This window comes from Scleropages formosus, chromosome 19, assembly GCF_900964775.1.
Source record: "Scleropages formosus chromosome 19, fSclFor1.1, whole genome shotgun sequence".
NCBI lineage: Eukaryota > Metazoa > Chordata > Actinopteri > Osteoglossiformes > Osteoglossidae > Scleropages > Scleropages formosus.
In genome coordinates, this window is record NC_041824.1 from 16,676,928 (window position 1) to 16,700,489 (window position 23,562).

Genomic DNA, 23,562 nt, shown 5'->3' on the forward strand with positions numbered 1-23,562 from the left:
CAAATTTGAGCCAGTGGTTCACATTTGCATTTCAAATTACTTCTGGCTTTAGATGTCATTGTTAATTTCCTGTTTTTGTGCTGAGGAAGTCACAGACCATGTTTATAGAGGAAAATAATTTTAATATGTATTCTTTCAGGTGTCCTTTCTCCATAGAAAAGCATTGGGCCTCCTGAACAGTATGAGGTCACTCTTCTGAAGAATTGCCCTCTCCTGCATGTAGAAACCGCTACATTATCAAAACACAATCAAACACTATTAGCCAGTTTTTTACTTACTGTATTCTTAAAACAAGATAAAAACGGACATATTTAAAAAAAAAAAAATAAAAAAGCCACAGGAGGAAAAAAGTGTTGTAAATAACAATCAATGTTTCCACTGTATTTAATTACAGCGTTATGGACAAGGGACGCACGGAAATGATGAATATTGATTTTCAATTGAACAAAGGTGCGGCTTCTGAATCACTCTTTTACAAGGTTTTTAATTTAATGGGAACGCGGCGCGAGAATCTGCATTGCGGCGCCCTTCCCTTTGACAAGACAATTCAGAGCCCGGGATTTTATTTTAATTAAAAAACACAAATGACTGGAACGTTGCATTCATTTTGTCATATTGTTCCGCCGTTTCCTAAATCATCTTGCAGGCCTTGCTTTAACAGTTGATACTCTAAAGCGTAATGGCTGGCCGGGCAAATCAAGGTTCCGCCGCTAAAGCAAAGGCCTAAATAATTTATAGCTTTAATCTGCTCACTGAGGTGTGTGGTCTATGACAGTAATTATAAATGCAAGGAGAAATTATAGCTGAATACTTTAACTGCATTAGGAGTCGTCTGATGAACAATCGTGATTGCCTTCTCATTTCCAACAATAGAGGGCAAGTTGGTGTCACAATATTCAAATCACCGCGGCGCCCGTGTGCTTCTTCCCATTTACCATCAAATGTCAGTTGCCTGTTATAAAACAGAGATATGATGGGTTGTGGTAATTGAGGACTTGATTGCTTAAAAAAAAAAGATGAAATAACATTAAATGTTTATGAATTTAGAAGGCAATTACTTTTTAATAGCCTTGAAATAAAGGAGAAGGGAAAAATGTTTAATCGCAACGATACTGCAAGAGTGCACCATATCAAGTAAAGTCCGTCCAATCGCAAAAATGCAACCTGGGTTTTACCGAGAAAATGTGACGTTGTCCGGGAAATTGCTCGTCGTAAACAAAAGTGGTCCGCTAGTTCCTCTTTAATGTTTCACAGAACATATGTTAGTTTTAAGAGCTGTACTGTAGTGTTTCTACATTTGTTTACCACAAAATGTGCTCTTTAATGTCATCACGTCGCAATACCCCATCACGCTGCTGTTGTGATGACAATAATAATGCATATTTAGGAATAAGCCGCAGATCTGCATTCTCAGACCATTTTGATCCTTCGCTTTTTGTGCAGGTAAGAGAGGCAATGAAATGGTGATGTTTCACACGTAGGGGTCTCTTAGCGCTTCACGTTGCAGTTGAGAGTGATGCACGAAGGCAGTCATTTGTGGGGACTGATCCGCCACTGAGTCATCCTGCTGATGAGTTGTGCCTTCGTGAAAAAACAAGGATTCGACTTGCCAGTGAATTAAATCGTTTTTTGTGCGTTTTTACACAATTCCGTCAGTCTCTCCGCTCCCCGAGCGCTGAAACCATAATGAGCCATAAGGACAGATATGAAAACAGTAATCACATATTTTTGATGTGCTGTAAGGAATATGTATGGATTAACTACAATTTTAGTACAGTTGGCATCCCGGGTGTCTTTTCCCACTAAATGACTATCATCAAAGGGCAGAAAAACAGACCTGTATAGCAGAAGCCAAAGTGCATTCATTTATGTTGCTTTAAAAAACACATTTAAATGACACTTCTTTCTGGAATACATCTACTGTAAATACCATGTGAGTATTAATGACTAAGCTTTAGTACATGGACAGTTTACAAAAATGTGGATGTTTTCTTAAAGGCTTCTCCCCTGTATTAATGTCAATAATGTAAGCAAATATGCAGTCATTTTGAGTTATAAATGTTATAGAATGTATCATTTTAAAGGTGGATGTTTTAAGTGGTGACTTTGTTCCCAAAGAAGAATGTAATATATTTATTCAAATGCCAAAAACTACAGCAAACAAATGGAGGGAACATGCTGTATGGATGTGTATGCTTGCTCATGATACAGACTGAAAGTGAGATAATTACATTAAATCCTTATAATGTTCACACAGCAGTAAAAAAATAGTGTCGATAAGCTGATGTCCTGCTTTTGTTGTTATGTGCACGTGCACATGTACACCCGGTCCATTCGGGCATCAGAACAAAATGTGCTCCATTTCCATTTGTGAAGGTGCATGCAACAGGATTTTCAGTTTTTCAACCCCCAAAGACCAAAACAAGCAATCTTTGGCTCAGTACCGGGAAAATTAATGAATAAACATGAATGTATCTTTGTATCTTTGGCTTAGTTGCTTTAGCCACACTTGTAGATAGATGTGGCAAGCTGACGTAGGGTTGTGCTAGGAAAGGCGACACGGTATTTAACTGTCACCACCGTCACACCGATCTGAGGTGGCTCCACAACGGGTAAACCAGGGGCTACCTTTATTTATATGACGCACCTTATTTTAAAACTTCAACAAACATATTATCTATGTAAACAGAGAATAAAAGGTTATTTGTGATCAAATGTGGAGTAAAATCCTGTGTTTTGTTCGTGCATTTTTTTTTTGCAAGTCTGATGGGCATTTGCAGTATAAACACTGAATATGAAAATATTCCTTGTGCATACTGCATAAAACTGAATTTCCATTCTTTTGATGGAAATATGGCTGTTGGCCTTGATTTGGGAAGTAATTTGCTATTTATAACATTGTTCTCTATGACAACACTGCGTTTGAGTTACGGTGCCGTTATTTACGATGCGGTTTCCTCAAACCAATAGTATTTGTAAGTTTGTTGGGCTCCATGTGCTGAAATAAGCTTCGTAATACACATTTTGAACAGCATCCATCACTGCGGTACGTCAGTTTCGCAACTGCTGCCAAAATAACAATTGCAATCATAACCATTAAAAAAAAACCCCTTTTATGTAGAGCAAGTGATGACACAGTTTTTCTGGACTAACTCAAGGCAAATGCATTACTAATGAAAAACAAGAGTGGGGAGAAAACGTTTAATTTGTATCATAGGTTTCTGTGGTGTGTATTAATTTAGAAACCTTTTAAAGCTAAGAGGCTCCTCTGACTCATCTGACACAAGTTATTCTTGATTGAGACGTTGACTCTGCCCTCTTGGTTTCGTTTCGCCTGGCCAAGTGGCACGGTTAAGGCACCGCTATTGCTTTAGGGGAGACCAACATACGGGCTCACGAGCTCCTCTGCCGATGTGTCTTGACGCAGAGAAGGACTAAAGTATATCACATTCATTATAATCCTTGGAAAAAACTCGCTGAGCGTTCATCGAAGGACAGAACTACAGAGGGGGAGCAATAGGCCAGCAAGCATTTCCAATTTCGTTCTTTAAAGCGGTCCATATTATTTCAGAATGTATTGCACTTATTATTGAGCTGATGCTTTTCCTCAAATCTCAATGACTTACCCATTCATACGTGAGGGTCATTTTTACTGGAGCAATACAGGGTAAGTACCTTGCTCAAGGACACTACAGCAGCAGTTCTGATTCAAATCTGGGTCCTTTCATTCCAAAGATGGCAGCTCTGACCACTATGCCACCTGCTGCCTCGTACAAGTGTCGGCTTGACAGATGCGTTCACTCTTGCGACTTCTACAAAATCGTACGGTTTAACCATTACGGTACAGTTGGTCCCAACTTACGAACTTAATTGGGGCCCAGAGTTTCTTGCATACTCAAAAACTTTCCAAGTTGGGGACCAACTGTGCCTGGTTCAGGGTCTGAGGAGTGGGGGCCCCCCCCGGGACTGATACTCGTAGCCTTTTGTGCAGCTCCTTAACCACTTTGACTGTTAGCTTGAAGACATCGTAGTAGTCCCAGTCCCAAGATAAGGCATGCATCAAAACATATTCCCACGTGAAAGAAAACTCAATTTATGACCGAATTTAAACCCTTTACACACGCGTGCTGGTATACTCTACAGCTCAGGCACACGAGATGTTTCTGTATGTTTCAAACACCCGGGCACCGCTTTGCTGCCGTTTCTTTACGCATAACAGAATGCTAGTGTGCCTTTCCGTGATTACACAGAAAATCACCTGTAATCACTTGAGAGGGTTTGCCAGGGCACCGAAAATGAGCATCCTGTCTAGACAAATCCGCTTGAGTCATCTTGAAAAAAGGGGTTACGGTCATCTCGTAAGTGGCACTTGCCTTGGAAAATACTAGGCAATTCTGTGCTGGTCACTGGAGCTCTTAATTTGCTCTAAGCGTGTGCCCTGCCTCTTCGGAACCCGCGCCATCGTTAGAACGCTCCTCGCTGCCGTACACCTGAAGCTAAAGACGATTCCCAGTGACACAGGTAAAGCCAGGAGCTGCAAGGGCTTCATTAACGGTTATGAGACATCATAGTGGGCTTTAGGGACGCATTCACATTTTTTAGAAGCCCTTCAAGATGCACTTCTCTACCTGTTGGCCTCACCGGACTGGACACGCTCTTTCTACATCGGGCCCAACAGGCATTGCTGGTAGCCTTCTCACCGGCTGAGTTCGGAGCAAGTTATGCACACCTACTGTAATTCGTAACGTTCTCGACCAGTCGTCCTTTGTGCAGTTAACGTTCCTGTTTTCATAACAGACACGTGTTTTCTTATGAATGACTCGTGATAAACAAAACAGGAGTCGCACGCTTTAGAACCGAAAAATGAAGCCATTGTTAGAAAATGTTAACGCTTTATTTGAATAGGTACAAAAGGTGCAGGTCTCCGTTTCACTACCTCCTCAACATGAATTGCGCAATTCTTGCCGCACTGTATTCACATGTATGAGACGCCGTTGTACCCAGCCTGCCTAAAATGGTTGGATCATGTATAGAATCCGAGTCTAAACTGGTGATTAAACATTTATTAAAGTGCTTTTCTGTTCTATCATTGCAACACAAACATTTTACAGAGCAATATACTGTACATTTCATTAAATGTGTCAACAGGTGTCTGGGTACCTGTTAGTGCACCTGCAGATTTATGCAGCTGTCTGACCGCTAGAATTGTAAATTACAGTTAAAAGCATTAGTCTGTCTGTCTTAAAAGTATACAGTTAAAACTTGGCATATCATACAAATAAATAGTAGTCATAGCCAAAGCTATTGCATGCAGACATCAGCAATTATGTTCCAAGCAGTAACACATTTCATTACTGGTGATGCATTTGAAGAGGGTGCAAAAAGAAGAGATAAGTCTTAGGACCATCAATGTTTTCATTTATTTTTTTTTTTTTTTTCCTTTGATAGTCCATTTTAAGTCCAGGCAAAGGGTCTATATTAGCCTTTAATAAAAAATATTTCTTTTCATTTTTCCAAATAAATGGCCCTACACTTGGCAAGTAATGCTATTTGAAACATGGTGAATCTGATTTTTTTTCTTTCTTTTTCTTTTCTTTTTTCTTTTTTTTCTTTTTTTTTAAAAAAAAAAAAAGCAATTACAGGAAAGTATTAAGGAAATCAAACAGGTAGTACAAAGTTGGGCCTTTTACAGATGTTATTCCTTATCCATTTCAACATACTGTGAATGGTTCTCAGGTGACTTGCTGTGAGTTTTACTTAGGTGAAGTTTAACTGCGTGGTTGCTAGCAAATGTCCGACTGCAAAGTTTACACTTGAACTTAGAGTCAAGGTCTTCATCTGGAGATGGCGTGTCAGTTGCCCTGACGCTCAGAGCCTTGGAAAGCTCCGGTTCACCTTTCGTCTGCTCTACTGGCAGTTTGTTCATGTCTTTGATCTGGAACCCTAGGTGGGATTCCAGATGGGTTATAAAAGCAAATGGTGTCCTGAACTGAGATGCACAGTCATTGCAGTAGAAGACTGGATGGCCAGTGTCCATATTCTTCAAAAATTTGGTCCCTCCTGTTTTTCTCAGCTGGTATTTCACATTGGCCAGCCAGTGGCTGATGGTGGTCATGGAAAGTCCAGTGAACTTGGAGATATGCATGCGCTCCTGAGGCCCGAGATCAGACAGCAGGAACTTTCCCTCTGAGGTCTGAAAGAGGCTGGAGGCAAACTGAGCTTGCAGGATGAGGAGGTGCTGTGGGTTCCAGTTGGACTGACGTCCTTTCCTCTTGTGGACCGAGTACACCTCGGCAGATACATCCTCAAACCGCCGTACATCTGTTTCAAGCTTCATGGGAGGCATCCGTGAAGGCATTGAAGGTTTCGGTGTTGTGGCTTTCGGAAGAACCTTGACCATATCAGCAATGTCAGACAGAGCATGCTTCTGGGGCACCGGGGCCGAGCACTGCAAACGAGAGGGACTCGCTTTAGGGGGCTTGTGTTTCGTTAGATCCATGGGCTGATCATTACTCTCGAAAATAAAGGAGCTGTTTTTCACCCTGGTGTCTCGGGAGGGAACGAGAGCCATGACAGGCTTCTCCAAACTTCTATTCAGTTTACCAAAGGTAGGCTGGGTGCAGGCTGTAAGAGTGGCCTCTGGTCTTGAATTTGAAGGCTTATTGGCCTTGCCCAAGTGATTGTTCAAAACAGACTGCAGTGCACTTAGTGGGTTTATGCCAAGAATCTCAGGGGAATCGCTGACGAGTGGTGCGGGATTAATGCATCCATTGCTGGCGGGAGGGCTTGGCGACGTCTTGCCTCTGTCTGAGAAAGCAGGGCTCAACTTCCCTTTGATCATATCATTCCCTTCTTTCACATAGTTGGCATCTAACTTTGAAGAGGTGGAGGAATCATCTTGGCCATCGCTGTCATTGTTTTCAGCCTCATCAAACTTTGTGCTTTCTTTGCTGTCGTAAGTGCCACTCTTTTCCTTTTTGATGTCTGCACTCTGATGCTGGCCCGGAAAACACTCGGAGCTCGCGCCAGCCTGATAATACTTCCCCTTGGGAGCAATTGGCCTCAGCTTGTTGTTGAAGGTCTGCTTCAGTTGAACCGGGGGTGATGGTGATAGAGGGGTGCTCTTGATGACACCAGAAAGCTGGTACGCCGCATGAATGCTGGGATAGGCACTCCAGCTAGGAGTTCCAGTCTGGGCCTTGTTGATGGCAGAGGCCACCGTGTTAGCCAGAGACTTAAGAATATCTCCTCCTCCCCCAGACACCTGCTCGAGGTCCTCTTCACGTAGATACGGATATTTGAATGTTGCGTCCCTTGGTTTTTGGTCCTCACCATCTAGCTTGTCGCTTTTGACTTCACTGTCCTCAGCTTTGATGCTGGTCATTTTCTCTGCTGACCTTTCCTTCTGCACGTCTTTCTCTGCATCTGCAGAAGCTGTGCTCTTCAAAGATGTTTTGTCACTTTCTGCACTGCAGGGCGTTTCAGCTGCCGGGGTCTCGGCAAATGCTTGCATTTTCTCCACAGCCAGGGGGTCCATGGCCAGTTGCTTCCCCTTTTTAGAGGCAGAGGTTGTAACTTTGATGAAATGTCCCGTGACCATCATGTGAGTCGTGAGCTGCTGGAGAGTGTCGTGCGAGCTTCCACACTCCATGCATTTCAGAATCTGTGATTTGCACGTCTCAAATTGCCATGTGTAGCTTGCACCGTTCTGATAACCATACCGATTGCTGTGGGAGTTTGGAAGGCCAGATCTTTGCGCATCACTGTAGCCAGAAATCCCTGTGGTGGAGTCAGGAGAGCATGGCCTGGTGGCTTCATATGCCCGTTTCTTGGCCGGCGGAACTAATTTGGGTGTTATTACAGGAATGGGTTCTTTCAAAGGCACTTTTTGGTAATGCTTAGTTTTTATCATATGGACACTTAAATCCTGCAGGGAGTCAAAAGAGTGGCCACAGAACATGCACTTGAGCACCTTCTGGGCATCTTCTTTCCCCTCCATGTCCTGGAGGTTTCTTTTGCGCAACTTAGAGGACGATGTGGAGGCGTTGCTCTCTCTGTTATGGTTGTCATCTTGGTAGTGGCCACTCTTGTTCATGTGCACGGTCAGCTCAACCAGAGTGTCATAAGCGGCACTGCAGTCCTTGCAGCGGAAGCGGCTTGCCCCCGTGAAAACGGCCCCACACGCCTTGCTATTCTGTCGGTAAAGGTGAACAGAACTAAAGAGGTTAGGCTTGGAGGAAGGCTTCGGGGAGAGTGTCTGCTGGAGAGTTTTGGAGAGTGCGTCTTGGTGCCAGTCAAACTCACTTTTGGTGCTACCGTTGGTGCTGTCGCAGCTGCCTTTGCTGGCACTATTTCCAGCCTTCATATCCATTCGAATTCCTGTCCAGTAGGAGTCTGAGAGGAAGGTGGCGTAGGCAGCCCGCATCTTCTCTAGACTGCTGTGCATCTCGTCCTTCAGCTTGGAGCTCCGGCTCTCCTCGTCCCTCTGGCTTTCCGGTGGTGAGGCGCTCTTGAAATCAGAGAGTCTGTCACTGGCATCGCTGAGACGGGACTCCAGTTCAACCTCCTGATTTGAGAGGACACTGATGGGGGAATTCTGGTAGCTGTAGCTGCTCTTGGTGTCTGCTTCCCTATCCTCGGTCTCCTTAGGGCTAATCTTATCAGGACACTCTTCGTCAGCTGTTCTGTCATTCTCTCCGTCATCATCTGCGATGCTGCCTTGGATGCTGACATCATCATCTGGCACATACACTGAAAAAAGGAAAATGGAAATGAAATTTTTAAGAGGGAAAATTTATTTACTTTGTTTCATTGTTTTTCCATCTGTACACAAAGGTCTCTCTCGGGTTTCTTAGAACAGATGTTAAAGAATGTAACTATGATGCAACTAAACCACAAACGTTTATTATTTGTTAAAAGAAAATGACTGAAACGAATCTGTTAATGTCAAATGGGCAAAGCAAATGCCACAGGAGAAAAATCAAGAAACTGGTCTCTTGTCTGTATGGTCATCACATTGTTCGTAAAATTCTCACCTGGGTACTGTGATGTAAATGGGTTTTTAGGAAACGGTCATCACAACCAGGAAACAAGAAATGTGGTTCGGCCTTACTGCTAGGCACTTTTATGAAATTAATGGATAGATCTGCATACTGCCTCTATGTACATGCATCAAGTCGTCTGGCAGGATCCCCGCAATTCACAGCATGCCACTGACTGAGCACTGTGTCAAAGGTCCCTCCTCCGTGTTGGAGGATTTGTAACAACTGTAGGCTGTCGAGAGGCAAAGGGGAATTGAGGTCCTGCTAAGCGTTATTGCCAATGACCTGTTCCAAAGTGGTTACACAACCCGTGGCACTTATATTTATGCATGTAGCCAACGCTTTTCTCTAAAGCGATTTACAATGTTAAGGTACTTACAATTATTTACCCATTTATACAACTGAGCAATTTCAGTGGAGCAATTTAGGGTTAGTACCTTGCACAAGGGTACTGCAGCTGAAGGTGGAGTTTAAACCTGTGACATTTGGGTCCAAAGGCAACAGCTATAACCACTGCACTACCAGGTGCCCCACTTAAGATGCAAGTCATTTGGTACGGTTTCACCACGCTGAGATCCCAACGTGCAAAAACCGGCGCAGAATAATGTAGCAGCCTTGGTTGAACACAGAGAGCAAATTAAATATTTTCAAAAGGCATTATTTATCAATGACTTATGCATGTTGCAAATGTGCTCAAGTACTGAATATGCATTTACCACATACGCTAAGCCGATTCTCCGACAATGGCGCACCCCAGACCGTAGTGAGGTACAAGTGCAAAACATGAATATAAAAAATGAAAAAAGTCAAATGTTCTGTTTCAGCATTTCAGAATTAGCAATACGAAACTGCACTGTGTCATTTAAATAAAAAAGAAAAAAAAAAAGTTTTTTCTCTTTTTTTTTATAGAAATGCAAACTAGAGAATAATGTGGATCCATAACTTCTGGAATTTGGTTTTAGCATCTACACTATTTATGACCTAATTTATTTGTGTATGTGCAAAAAATAATTGGACTTTTACAGTTCAGGGTAAGATGTATTTTTTGTGATAATGACAACACAGATGTTAGAAGAAATGTCTCGAAGCTGGTAGTCAAATGAGCTCATTATCTGCCATTTTGAGATTACTAGTGATCCCTTACATCGCCCTACTATTTTTTGACAACCTCATAAACAGTAATTATCTTCTTCATTATTCACCTGTTCGTTCTCGCAACACAAGACGCAAATGTTATTGCTTCAATTAACTGGTAATTAACCAACGCATTTTCTAATTGACGTCTCCCTCCCACCTTCCAGACTTTTCTTTTTTTGATATACTGGGTTACGAGGCTCTCTTCCTGAATACCAACAGAAAACGTTAATTACAATATCAATACTCCATCACAAAACCAAAATGTGTCAAGGGTTTTTACGGCTGTAATTTATACTGCACCTTCAGGGATCTAACTGGGCTGAATAAAGCAAAGGAATATCCCATAAAAGCAAGATCTTATATGACGATTCTCTCCGAAGGAGTTCAGGGACAATGGCTCCTTTCAGCGTTGGGCCTTTTGCAAAATTAGAGGCTCACCTTCCTAATGCCGGTGGTTGAAAACCGTCACGGTTCGAGTTTCACAAATTTTCGTTGCACGTTCCTCCGCGAATGCCTTTTCTCGTCGTGAATTTCGGATGCGCCACAGAAGAGGAACGCTTTTATTGGAAGATACACGGAGCCCAGGTCCCGTCCGCGTACTTTGTGGGGAGAATATTGAATGCGAGCACCAGGAGCATGCTACATTGTACAGTTCAGAATGTCTTCAACCCTCAGATCCAGAAGACTCCTTTTTTTAATCAATATTTCACGAGAGCCTCAGGAGAAGCCCTGGAGGTGAACTGCTGCCAGCTAATGGAAGGAGATGGAAACGGGATTCACCAATTCAAAACAAACATGGCAAACAGAGCCTTGGGTACAAACAGCCCCCCACACACCCACCCCCACACACACACACACACACACACACACACACACACACACACACACGGAGCAGATGGGCCGTGCGCACTGTGCCCTCGTTCTGCCACAGGAGAACGTCGCCTAATGGTTCTCCACAATGGGCACCGTTAACACTCTCCCATACCATCACAGGAGTAGTGAGCTATGTTTTATGCATAGTTTCCACATATGTTTTTCTGCTAGAAAAGGGAGCACGTCTGATTACTGCTGGCTTCCAGCTGAGGCTCTTCCACTTTCCTTGTCTTCTAAGGGTGTGAGGGAGGGGGTGCAAAACCAAGGGCCAAAGTGATGATGGGGCCACAGATGAAGAGATAGAAAAACGAACGGACTTTCGCACTTTACACTATCGGGACTTTGAATTCACACTTGCGATGATCAATCGGCCACCGCGCACCCGTCAAGACCTTCGCCGGTATATTCCGCAATAGCAGGCAAAGTAGATCGCTATAGTTCAGAGTCATTAGATGCTTTTAAGTTGAAAATCTCTTGTTAAATTTGTTCTGCTGAACAGCCACATGAGTAATGGCCCCTTGAGGAGGCATGGATCTCCTTGACAGAGGTGCTTGTATGTACTTGCACGTCTGTCCATATGTCATATTTACATTTTTTACGGTAATTGCTGACTTCAGCCCTTGTAGCCACGGAGGTGATATATGGGACTATGTCAATAGTTTTAGCTCATGTAATGTCAGATAAAAAGCCTTCTGTTTAATTAGAAGTGTTCGCAAACCTTTTCCTGACCCCCATTTTTAACAAAGCCAAAAATGAAAACCTCTCATATACTCAGAGCATGTGCAAATTCTATGATAATGCACTGAGTATTTTTCATACGGAATATTGAATAGCAGCTCTTAGTGTTCCGGTGCAAAAAATGTGATAATTCACTCAGTAGGAGGAGTAAACACATTTTTCTTTCTATTACCTTTAATTAGAATAGGTCCTCGGTATCACAGACTGACAACTGGGGAAGAAAGGGCACAATATACTGTTTTGCATCAAAGACGCTACCCAAGGCAGCTATGAGCGATGAGGATAGTGAGGGAGAGCAATTAATTAAAGCTGAAGGTGTAGGCTACAGGACACTTGGTCCTAAGACGAAGATATTCAAACAGCGAGGTTGACGCAGTACGCAGACACGCTTTTGATTGTTTTCCGCCTCAACACCGTGTGTACAAATACAGATTCCGCCTAATTAATATTTAATTAATTTGCATCTCCTTAATACCGCTATGTTGTAAGACGCTAAGTGTGCATTCTCTCCCTTAGCCTGCAGTCTTCGAGGTGCGGTGCCCAGAATGAAATCTGTCCGGGGCTCCAATTAACCTTCAGCCAGACTCCGTGCCGCGCTCTCACGATTTTGGTGACGCCGCTGCAACGGTTCACGGCACCGATCTTTGCCAGCGCTGATGTGTGCCAGGCGACGCGAATGTGGTCTCTGCGAGACTACAATAGAAAATGCCGAGCAAAGCAGTTTCGGATGCCGGCTGAAGCAGAGCAGCCTGTAAAATCATGCATGCGCGAGACGTTGCATGCTAGATAATCATTAAACAAAAGGTCTGCATTTATAGCGCATGTCAAAATATGCAGAATGCATGGCAAAACAGACATGTTACCTATATTTTATTAATTCTCTACGTGCCATGGCTTGTCTGAGCTTGAATGGCGCAGTATATACTTATACACACACATAACTATATATATATACTGTATACATATATGAATTTGTCGTAAATTACAGCGGATGGAATATTACCTGTACTATTATTGAATATTACAGTTGTATAAAACTTTATATATTTAAAAACACCTGACTGAAGTGCACAAGGTCTACACTCAATATGAAGCTCACCTCCGAGAACATTTAAGGAAATACCTAATACTCTTGTACACTTCAAACAATGGAAAGCATATTAACTGTGGCATCCAAAAATCATTCAAATGCGGAGACTTCTGAAGTAGTTGCGCTTGCTATTTTAGTCCAGTAAATACAGCTTTCAGTCTAACTAGGCTTACAGAATAAGAGGCTGGCATGCTGGAGCGGGAGATTTAGCATGTCATAAACCCCTGTAAAGCCTCCAATCTGTGTCACTACAAATTTATATCTTCAGACAGGGATATGCAAAGGTCAGAAAACCTAGGGTGTCCATCATAAATCAGCGGCTCGAAGTGTTTATAACATTAATCCGTTTCAACAGACGCCTGCCACAGCGGGGCCCGCGTTTCTCCGAGCGCCAGCGCGTGCCGCGGCCAAGGCGCTTCCAGCCAGCCGGGGCGCCTTAGCGTTAATGCCAGCTGCCTCCCGCACCCTGAGCCCTGCCCGAGTCTTCTCGGTGTCCTTTCTGCATTCTGCTCACTTGTGGAAAAGTGTACGCTACATACATTCGAATCATTCGAAACGGGATGCCAGTGCCTGGCGCCTTAAAGTGGGGGGGGGGGGGGGGGGGAGGGAAAACCGATGTAGCCACGGGTTTGATTCTCCTCTTGAAGGTGTCACTTAACATCCAGCTATTGCCTTTCGTTCTGTGCCTCGTGATTCCGATTGTGATATACATACAAAAAACATAAAGCGAAAATAAATCAGTAAACGCTACTGTCTCGAAACGTTCTTATCCGACAGCTCGTACGTAAAACGACGCAAGACCCCACGTCTCAAATTACCTCGATTCCAGACAAAGCCATTAGCATCTATTTAGTGTCTCAGGGCTGTTCTGGAGAGGAGGGGAAAAAAAAAAAAATCCCTTATTCAGTCCAAAAATATTGTTTAAAAAATTACTTAAAGCTCTCAGTTTAGCATAGATTTTTCCCCCCCCCCTTTTTTTTTTTTTTTAAAAAAAAAACATTCAGGCCAGGACAGGAGACCTGTGTGTCCTGTACAGCGACACTCTCCCCCCAGACCCCCGAGCTCCACCCCAGCCATCCACAGGAACGCGGCAAAGTCCTGCGGACGCATTTGGACGAGCAGGTCCCATCAGGACGGGTGGTACGAGCCCGTCAGCGTGGCGCTGGCTAAAGCGCTGAATACGAAGAACGCGGCTAATGCGTCCGCGTCGCTCGCAATGCGGGGGAGCAGGCGGACAGATCCTTCTTCCCTTCCTCCTTCCTTCCCGTCCCCAAAGATGATGTACACCAACATCGCGCATTTCATTTGAAGGATGTAAAACGGCAGTATTTCAGGGCGAAGAATTCATTAAGCGACTCCTGATGCTTGAAGGCAAAACGCTCAACTGAGACGACATTTTACTGTGCATTTAATAATCCTAATCTTAAAACAATCCTGCTCGTATTATTGCCACTGCGCATTTCACTGTTGGTACTGTAAGCGCTCATCACTCATGCGAGGAAAAAAAAAAAAGGGGGTGTAAAAGGAGGGGGGGGGGGGGGCAGACTACAATAAACGAGGCTGACAATCGACTGAGTGCCCTTCACGATACCAGACCTGGGCACATTAGGATTCTGTTAATGAAGGTCTCAGCATTTTAAAAGGACTCGAGCTATAGTATTTTCAGGTAATTAAAGTCTTATTGCCAGTGGCGCAAATCATCTTCCGGGAAGACAGTTCTCAGATGAGCTTCTGCGGGGCGTAAAAAGTGTCAGCTGACAGCTACCCTTGGGGCCGTTAGACGCGCGTTTAAAATAAGGATTGCAACCGTGCAAAAAAAAAAAAAAAGGAAAAAAAAAAAAAACGCGAAGACGTAAAAATAAACAGCAGAATGCGCCTCCCTCCCCAAACCCCAACATTCAACCCCAGCCTATAGTGGCTGTTTCCCCGTGTGCACCCGCATGCATCTCCTGGGGGGGGGGCAGCGATTCGCTTTGAAAGTGGCCTTTGCAAACAAACAGACAAACAAACCAACAAAGCACCTTTGCGAACACGCAAGTATCACTATATAGCGGGACGTTCCCTCCCACCCACGTTGTTAACGTTTTCCCCGCTGGACGTGACAAGCGGCACCGGGAGCCGAGCGAGAGCGGGGGTGTCTCGGGTGTCACGGAGGGAATAAAGCCACCTTCGGTGGTGGGCCTGGTAAGTCGGAGGGCCCGATGACAGGTCTGAGGGTCTGAGGGTCTTCCACCCCCCCGTCCGCCCGCCCCCGCCGACACCGCTCTCGCGCCCGTCTCAAGCTACAGTTTTGCAGCGCACGGATCAATATCTCTTTTTACTTGCCATTGATTGCCCAGCAGAGGGACCGGCCTAAGCGGTGCTGTTATGACATTTCTAGATTTCCTCCTGTCCTTGGAACAATCAATTACGCGCACGTGCGCTCGCCGATCAAAAGCCCTTTGCAAAAATGAACCTGGCCCGTGACATTTTCATCTCCGGGATTTATGCTCGAGCGCAACGTGCGGCGTAGGAGCGCGCGCGCGCGCGCCCACCCAAGCGCGGCACGGGAACACGCGGGAACGCACGCGTACGCGCGTCGCCACCTCCGCTGGCGTTACGATGCAAGGGCGGCGGTAACGGATGGCCCTCGGATTCGTCCTGGGAGAATCGCGACGGAGAGACGGAGAGACGGAGACGGCCTTACCTCGGTCCACAGTGACAGTGGACGCGATTATGAACGCTGCAGTCGTAACGCTTCCCGGCGTTTTCTAGCTCACAGGTATCAGATTGATAAAAATAAATAAAAAAATAAAATATAATCTGCCAAAAACCATGCCGTAATTGAATGCTTTTAGTCGACAAACCTGCATTTTTACTGTATTTACTCGTTTAATAATTCCACAGAATCTGCTGTTTTTACAGCACATTTCACTTCTGCGGATAATCAGATTTTACCGAGAACTGCAAGCTCCAACGCATTTTTAACTGACCGAAAGGCACTTTACTAAATGCTGCCCGTTTTGTAAAATTTCATTTTTACGCAACCGGCCAGTAGCTGCCGCGTAAATGTGTTAACGCAAATGCTCTAGCGGTAAATAAATGTTTTGCCTTTTTTTTTGTAAAACGCACTTACACTGGTACGGATGCCGGCCGGACTAACGGTTCCTACAGCACTTACCGGTGGAATGCGTCCTCTCCATAAAGTGAGTCACCAACAAAAACATGGTTATTTTAATATCAACACGTCAGAGACAAAGTCAGGCGGCGCAGCCCGTGCGTGGGAGGAAAAAACGCTTAATGTGAGTTGCGTTCTGGTGAGCCACACCTGGTACCATGCTGTACCATAGTTTACACCCATACCCAAAAGATGTCAGTTCCAGATGTGAACGGTCAAAAAAGGGGGGGGGGGGGGGCGAGGTGTTTTGAGATGCTGACATGATCATGATCCGTGGCTGACATCACCTCCGAATGCTTAATTAGATCACTTTAAATACCATTTGCCAATAAAGTGCTCCAGGCAAAAGAAGGCTTTGTAAACACTTTTCGCCATAGTTCCTTGACAAGATAAGGAGGAAAACACTCGAGAAGCCAGGGATGCTGTCTGCAGCTAAAAATAAAGCCGTAATCGTCCAATTAACGCTCCAATTGTCACTGGCTAACCCGAGCTCCGTGTTCAGAGGAGATATCGGATTTTGTACAATAGTCGTGTTTCAAGTCTTTAATTGGCTTATTGTGCTTACAAAAATAAATCCTACGCATGGCTTGGGAGATTCAAAGACATTTCCTGTTACTTTGTTTTGTTTTTTTTTTTTTTGCATCCTCTTTCAATCAGAAACACATCTGAAAGATTACTGTGACAACGGCCCTCAGACGCAGCGGGCGAAGCGGCCCGAACAGGAGAAGCCAGGTAAGGGGCTCGAACCCGGGGTAACGGCGAGCTGATCTCCCTCGCAGATCCCGATACGTGTGGCATGTGGGCCAGCGAGCGCCTGCTGTCAATTTCTGTATGCATGAAGGGTGATGTTAAATAAAGCACATTACTTACTTGACTAAACAGCAGTAGCTCAAGCAGATAAATGCGGCCCTCCACACGCCCACACTGGGAGGGGGGGGCGATTTTAACGGGATCAAGTAAACCCCCCCCACTACAAAACAAAGGAAGCAAAAGGAAGGATAATGGATGGACAAGCAAGGGTCATAAATGCAGTGATTTAAAACTGGCTAATTTGAATGTGTTACAGTAAAGGTACAGCTTTTAATGCAGCTTCCTGACTTTATGGCCCAGGTTATAAAAGAGGGCAGGGTAAAAATACTCCATTTGTAACCGAAAGCCATAGCAGGAGACAAATATAGCAGCATCAGTATCAACGTAATTAATTGTAACACCATGTGCAGTGGAATGATGGGTTAGAGAATGAAAGGATGCGGGAAAAGAATGCAGGCCTTGCGTGAGGGCGAGTGTGAGAGGTGCATCACGCACAACCGGCAACACAAGGAGAACCGGTGGCTCCCAGGGATGGCTGCGCTCGGGCCGCTCGCTCACGCAGCTGACGCGAACCTGTGTTTTCACACTGTCCGCGATGTCGCGCTGCGGTGCTGCTCTTTTCAGGGCCCTGCTGGAACATGCGTCACTCCGGCCGCCGCCTAATGGGAAGTGAGCGGCGGAGAGGCTCCGAACAGGCCGGCGCATCGGCCGTACGCGCAGCTGCCTCGCGTTTCACGTCCGCTGTCCTCTTGGGGACACTGCGACGCTCCAACAACATACCGCTTACCGCTGGCGCAGGAGACCAGCCCAGGGACAGACAAGGGAAGGGGGGTGGTGGGCGGGCGTGCATGAAATTACCGCCATTGCGAACGCTTCCTTTCTGAACCTGTATTCACACACACACACACACACACACACACACACACACACATACACAGGTGTTGCTCACCAATGCCGTGTTTACAGCTTGTACGGGAGGACGGCGCTCGAAAAGCACACAATTAAAGTGGCCTGACTTTCTCCTTTTACATCTCGACACCTTTTCCGAACGAGTCCATTTAAGAGCGGAGCACGGCAAAGAGAAGCTCTCTTTTTTTGCTGCGGGAATTACGCTGACTCAAACCTTTCGTTAAAGAAACACACAAGTGCACATTGACCGCACGCATTTACAAGTGTTACCACGCGCCTTGGCCACTAACACCATCTTTTTACACCGGTTAAGAATGTCCAGATTTGGCCAAAAGAGCTCTGAGTGTGTTTTTGTCCTCCCTGCCACCTGTCATTTACATTAATTCATTTGGCATAGTGATGTACAACTCAGTAAATACAGGACATTTTAGCAACCGACAAAGACCTTTAGATACAGACACGTGACTGACCGAGTGCAACTGCACATGGGCCTATAGAACTGAGTTAGAGGAAGTACCACGGCGATGGTGACAGGTGATGTCATGGACATTTATGGAGTCTCTGGGAGATCAGGAGAGAAGTTGGCCTGAAAGACGTGTTTTCAGACCCTTCTTCAATGCTGGAAGGGATTCAGCAGTTCTGAGGGACTCATTCCTCCACATGAGACAAAACCAAAATCTTTGGGTGACTTATTATGAACATCTCCTGAGTGGGACCATCAAGCAGCCCGAGGCGGAGGAACAGCTCTCGAAGGAGTTAATGCCTTGCAAAGACATGTGAGAGAAAGGACTGAGCCAGTATACCCTGACGACACCCTAAACAACAAAACCTACGACGAGCTGCAACAATTGCACGTCATCGCCAATAACAATGGGCCAGCAGGTAGCGTAGCAGTTTGAGCCACTGCCTTTCCATATAAAGCTGCTGTTCGAAAGCACTTCTCCGGCTATGGTATCCTTCATAAATACTTACCCCGAACTGACACAGTGAAAACTGCACAGCTGTACAAGTGGACAAATAATTATATATTTAGTGATAGTACCAATGATTAAATTAGCGCTGTGTACAAACCTGACACGCTAAGTTGCCTTGGAAAAAGCAGTTAGAGAAAGGAAGGCTAAAGAAAACGAACTTCTTTCCGTTGAATCGGGTAACGCGTGGGACACGGAGAGGAGCGGTGTGCGCACACGCTGCCAGTTAGTCACGTAATTGCATGCGCGCTGCCAAAGTGTAAACTGTGAAATAGGCGGCGTGCGCCTCGCCAAGTGTACTCGCTTCACGCACAATTCATACTCATTTCTTTTCAGGGTGTCGGGAGCCACCGGAATGCTCCGCAAACGTTAACTTAACGGCCCCGGTTCAGCGTTTCAGATCCACTCCGAAGGCGGCCGGAGACCTGGACCCGTGACTCTTGACAGGGGAGCGCGGCGAAGAGCCCCGCAGACAACTGGGCAACGTCACCTTTGTTCTCCAAAGTGGACATCCTACCGGGCGGGGTACACCGGGCCGGCTCGCTTTGTGGAAGGTTATACGCGCAGGTATGACAAAGCGCCACAAATTGTGTAAAGGACCAGCAGGTGGCGCAGTGGTTAGAGCTGCCACCTGGATATCGAAGGGTTCGAATCCCATCCCCCCCAAGCTGCTGTAATACCCTCGATCAAGGTACTTTCCCTGAATCGATACAGTAAAAAGCACCGTTCTGCATAAATGGGTAAATCACCGTAAAGGGCTTAACACTGCAAGTCGCTTTGGAGAAAAGTGCGAGCCAAACAAATAAATGTAAATATTTTGCCCAGACGAATGAGCACCGAGCGGATTTCAGCACCGCACTGAAAACTCCCACCCCCGCCTCCCGCCTCCCCTCCCCACCCTACCCTGCCGCCGATCTGTCACTCGTCTCAGCGCGGCACGGCTCTCCAGCGCTACATGATGAGGTCTGATAGCTACTTTCTGCAGAATGGCAGTTTACCCCTCAGTCAACCTTATCAGAGGAGAAGCCATCATCTTACTGTACGCTGCTCACGCGGCGCCTCATATTGGAGCTGACCAGTCAAGCAAACGAGGCATACTAATAAAAGACCATCTTGCTTCAGTTCAAATTTCCCTGATTGAACGTCAGTCAAGAATATTAGAGCAGGGGCAGGGGAAAGGTGTGTGTGTGTGTGTGTGTGTGTGTGTGTGTGTGTGTGTGTGTGTGTGGTTCCATTAAAAGAACCACCGCCTTTATTCTTTCTTTTACAAGGCAGGGAAGGGATATTTTGGACCTGTAGCTATTTTGGATTTTATGGACCAGCAGGTGGCATAGTGGTTAGAGCTGCTACTTTTCCACCCAAAGGACCCAGGTTTGAATCCCACCTCATGCTGTAGTACCCTGATCAAGGTACTCACTCTGAACTGATACAGTAAAAATTACCTAGCTGGATAAACCACGGTAAGTTGCTTTGAAGAAAAAAGTTAAGTAAATAAATATAAATGCAACGAGTCATTTTTTTTCCCCCAGATAAGTGACTGAGTCATTCCAAGGGAAACCATGACCAAGAAATTACACTTCATGTCCATGTTAGGAGTTGGAAGGGCTAAGAAGAAAAGACCTTCATCCCCGAGATCCATCTGTGCACGATGAAGAGTTCGCTCAATGTCTACGTGCCCCATGCGGGCAGCTGTACTCCAGGTGTCACTGTGTCTCCATTCAACGGGACCCGAACCCCCTTCAAAGGGCGTCGCTCTACAGCACCCCGTTTGGAGGTCCAACCGAACCTGGACGTAAAGGATGGGCAGATACCCATCCACATGCGTGTTCATTCCACCTGCTCCCATCTCGGGCCGCTGACATGACCGCGAGAGCAAAAGGAAAAGCGGCGGCCGGACGCCTTCCCTTTGCCCCGGGTGTTCGCCATGGCGAGGGTGCGCTTTCATCGAGGTCAACGCTCTACGGCTCCAATTGCGGGACCGGGGATCCGCGTCCCATTAGAACAATGTGCATCCCGCTTCGCGCCCTCCACCCCCCATAGATCCTTCATTATATTCTGGATGTGCTCCAGCCGCCACTTCCCTTATACAAGCAGTTTTGTGCGGTTTTCAGCAAAGGAGGCATTTTTCCCCCCACACATTCCAAGTTCATTAATAGTAGATTGCCACTTTTTCCCTTCATTAAATACAATGAGGCTCCGCAGCAAATTTGCAGCAGCACTGCGATACTGTCAGCTTCAGCGGGACCAAAGGCTGCTTCATGGCAGGGCGTGAAGGTAAGAACAGGTCTCCGGCACGATCTGGCGCTCGGGAGAGAACGAGGGATTTAAGGGGAGGTGGGGCCGGCCACCCGTCTACCCCCCGCCCCGGATCCCCCAGTTTTCATTTTAATGGCAAATTTTTCGGGCGCTGTTGTCAAACGTCCTCCGCGAAGTGATTAGAACCCGCTGTTTCCCAAAATGCGCAAACTGCTGCACCCACCCGGCATGCATTGTCACCCTGACAGCCGGCTGGGAGAACAATTGCTGCCCAAATTGTGATGTGCGTTGGCATGAAAAAAAAAAAAGAAAAAAAAAAAAATCCCAGAAAGTTTTCCCCCTTCTCAATACACTTGCTTTTTTTAGTCGTTTATGGATATTTTGTTTCCCCCCCATGGCTGATATTTAGATGTTCATTAAAATGAATAAGAAGCCACTGAACTGCGGGGACAAGACGCTTCCCCGGGAAGAGCGTCAGCCATTGTGTCGTGATTGACACTGCTCTGCTGGCTCCGCTCTCGGCTTCCTAATGAAGGATCATCCGCATCTCAGCCACTTAATGGGCGCAGTCGCTGGCGGACGTTGTTTCGGCTGCGGAAAACGCGCGTCGCGATGTGCGACCCCGCCGTCCACGGGCGCAGCCGTGCGACACTTCCGTCTGTCGCAGCAGGGCTGGGAACTTGTGCTCAATCGCTTCTTTGCAACGCTAAGAAAACAACGATGCGCATCCTTCCGTGGTGCTCGCACTGGCATCGAAAGAGGCGGAAGGTGGTGTAGAAGCTATTGCTGCTGCCTTTAGACTTGAAGGACACACGTTCGCATCCCTCCACCTGCTGTAATCCCTTGATCGAGGAACACTATCCAGAATCGACACAGTAGAATGTCCCAGCACTGTTAATGACTTCTTCAATTTAATTTTTTAAAAAAAAAAAAAATTGCTGAAATTGCGTATTTTGCGTGTATTTCATGTCTATTTCTAACACTTGTCCTTATTTTAAACTCCTAAAGCTACCGGCCTCAATATGCGTATGTTTTCGGAGGACAGAAAGCGGAAAGTGCAGCGGGAGAGATCGCCCAGGCAGAAAGAGATGTGACAAACAAAGCCGTGTGGAAGAAGAAGGGTTAAACGCAAAGAGCACGCAGGGTGTCTCGAACCGCGGCCGTTCTCGGACCCCTTACACGACGGCGCAGGCAGGCAGGACGTGGACGCGGCCCAACCGGGATCCAACAGCTTCCCTTGCCGTTCCTGTTGGTGATGTGCTTAACCCGGTGGAAGAGGCAGGGGACAGAAGGGACACCCTCGTGGCTTCGGGTTCCCGAGTGGGGGGTGGGGGAGGAGGGGGTTGGTGAAACCGGTCGAGGGGGGCGGAGACTCGGCGACAGAGAAGCGCTTAATGGAAATGAGTGACAGGCTTTCAGGATGATTTACAGCGCACGGCGCTGCGGCGGAGCCGCCCGCTTGATGGATGATCCTGAAAGACGGGAGACGAGCCATAAATCATGTCTTTGAATCATTGACAGAGATAAAGGAGGGGGAGAAAAAGCGACGGCATTGACATTCATTCTTCCAATAATGTACATTGACGAGTTACACTACGGGGGCCTTAATTAAAAAGTGAGCACGGGCCCCGGCTCCTCCACCGGCTCCCCGCGCCACCGAGATATCGATGGTAATTAGGGAGGCAAGCCCGCCCACCCAACCCCCTCCCTCCGCGGCTGGCGCCCACCACTTCCTCCCCAGCTCTCCACAGCCAGATTAGATAGTGCCGCTTGGCACAGATAATGCCACGTCCCAACAAAATCGGGGAGACGCTCTTCGGTCTGGAGCGTGTAACTGTTCCCGGTCAATTCCGATTCGCTCGCTTTTAAACCCCCCGACACGTGTTGCAAAGGACGGCCCTCTCCTCGTTAACTTTGCGTGCATCGCGCGACGTCGGTGTCAAATTTGAGATCCCTTTTAAAAAACCCTAAGCTGAGCGCTGGGGTCTCGGTGGCCGATATTCGGCGTTCCCCCGTCGCCTCGCCGAGCCCCTGTAAGCGTGCGCAATGGGCCCGTGAGGTAGGAGTAATCAAAAACATCTGTCTCATGTGTCCTACATGCAGTGCCGGTTTGCCCGGGCTCTAGGGAACAGGAAGGAGTGCGAACACTGACGGGCTCGGCGAAAACCGCACCTAGCAGGAAAACGCGTTTCAGGATGGAGAAACGGGGGTAAGCGATAAACCAGAGTAATTCTCCATACTAGGTACAGCAGGTCCCCCAGCTTTCCATACACCACCAAGAAAGGTTGTAAAAGGCATCCGATTGAGACGCGAAGTTCAGTCAGCTACGTGAGGGCTGGGCTGGAGTAAAAACCTTCCAAATATGACCCTGCAGGACTGTAGCCGAGCAGCCCTTCTACAATGTTTGAAAGTACTCTACAGTCCATCTGCAGAACAACGGATTTTGTGGGGGTGGGACTATTTGTTGCTCCTAAAATCCATATATATTTTTCATAATGTGCGTATTTGTGTATGTCCACACACTATATACCGTATATCCACACATACAGACACATACATATTAGTAAACGCGGAGGTTTT

General features: G+C 46.4%; 1 protein-coding gene and 1 long non-coding RNA gene across 3 annotated transcripts in view; one reads left to right on the forward strand and one right to left on the reverse strand.

Moving 5' to 3' along the window:
• Positions 1–3,824: 3,824 nt before the first annotated feature.
• tshz2 (teashirt zinc finger homeobox 2) overlaps positions 3,825–23,562 on the reverse strand; it is a 58,343-nt gene continuing 38,605 nt past the window's right edge. The window contains exons 1-2 of one of the 2 annotated variants that reach the window (XM_018760735.2): positions 16,040–16,119; positions 3,825–8,751 (exon numbers count right to left, since the gene is read on the reverse strand). In XM_018760735.2, coding sequence (XP_018616251.1) covers positions 5,696–8,751; positions 16,040–16,085 — 3,102 coding nt within the window. In that variant the 5' untranslated portion in view covers positions 16,086–16,119 and the 3' untranslated portion in view covers positions 3,825–5,695. Of the gene's footprint in view, positions 8,752–16,039; positions 16,120–23,562 lie in introns of those variants that run through there. The other variant, XM_029246229.1, reaches the window with a different exon arrangement.
• On the forward strand, positions 15,450–19,382 carry LOC108939411 (uncharacterized). Its single transcript, XR_001966512.2, has 3 exons — positions 15,450–15,640; positions 16,694–16,768; positions 19,063–19,382. It is a non-coding gene; the product is annotated as an uncharacterized LOC108939411 (long non-coding RNA).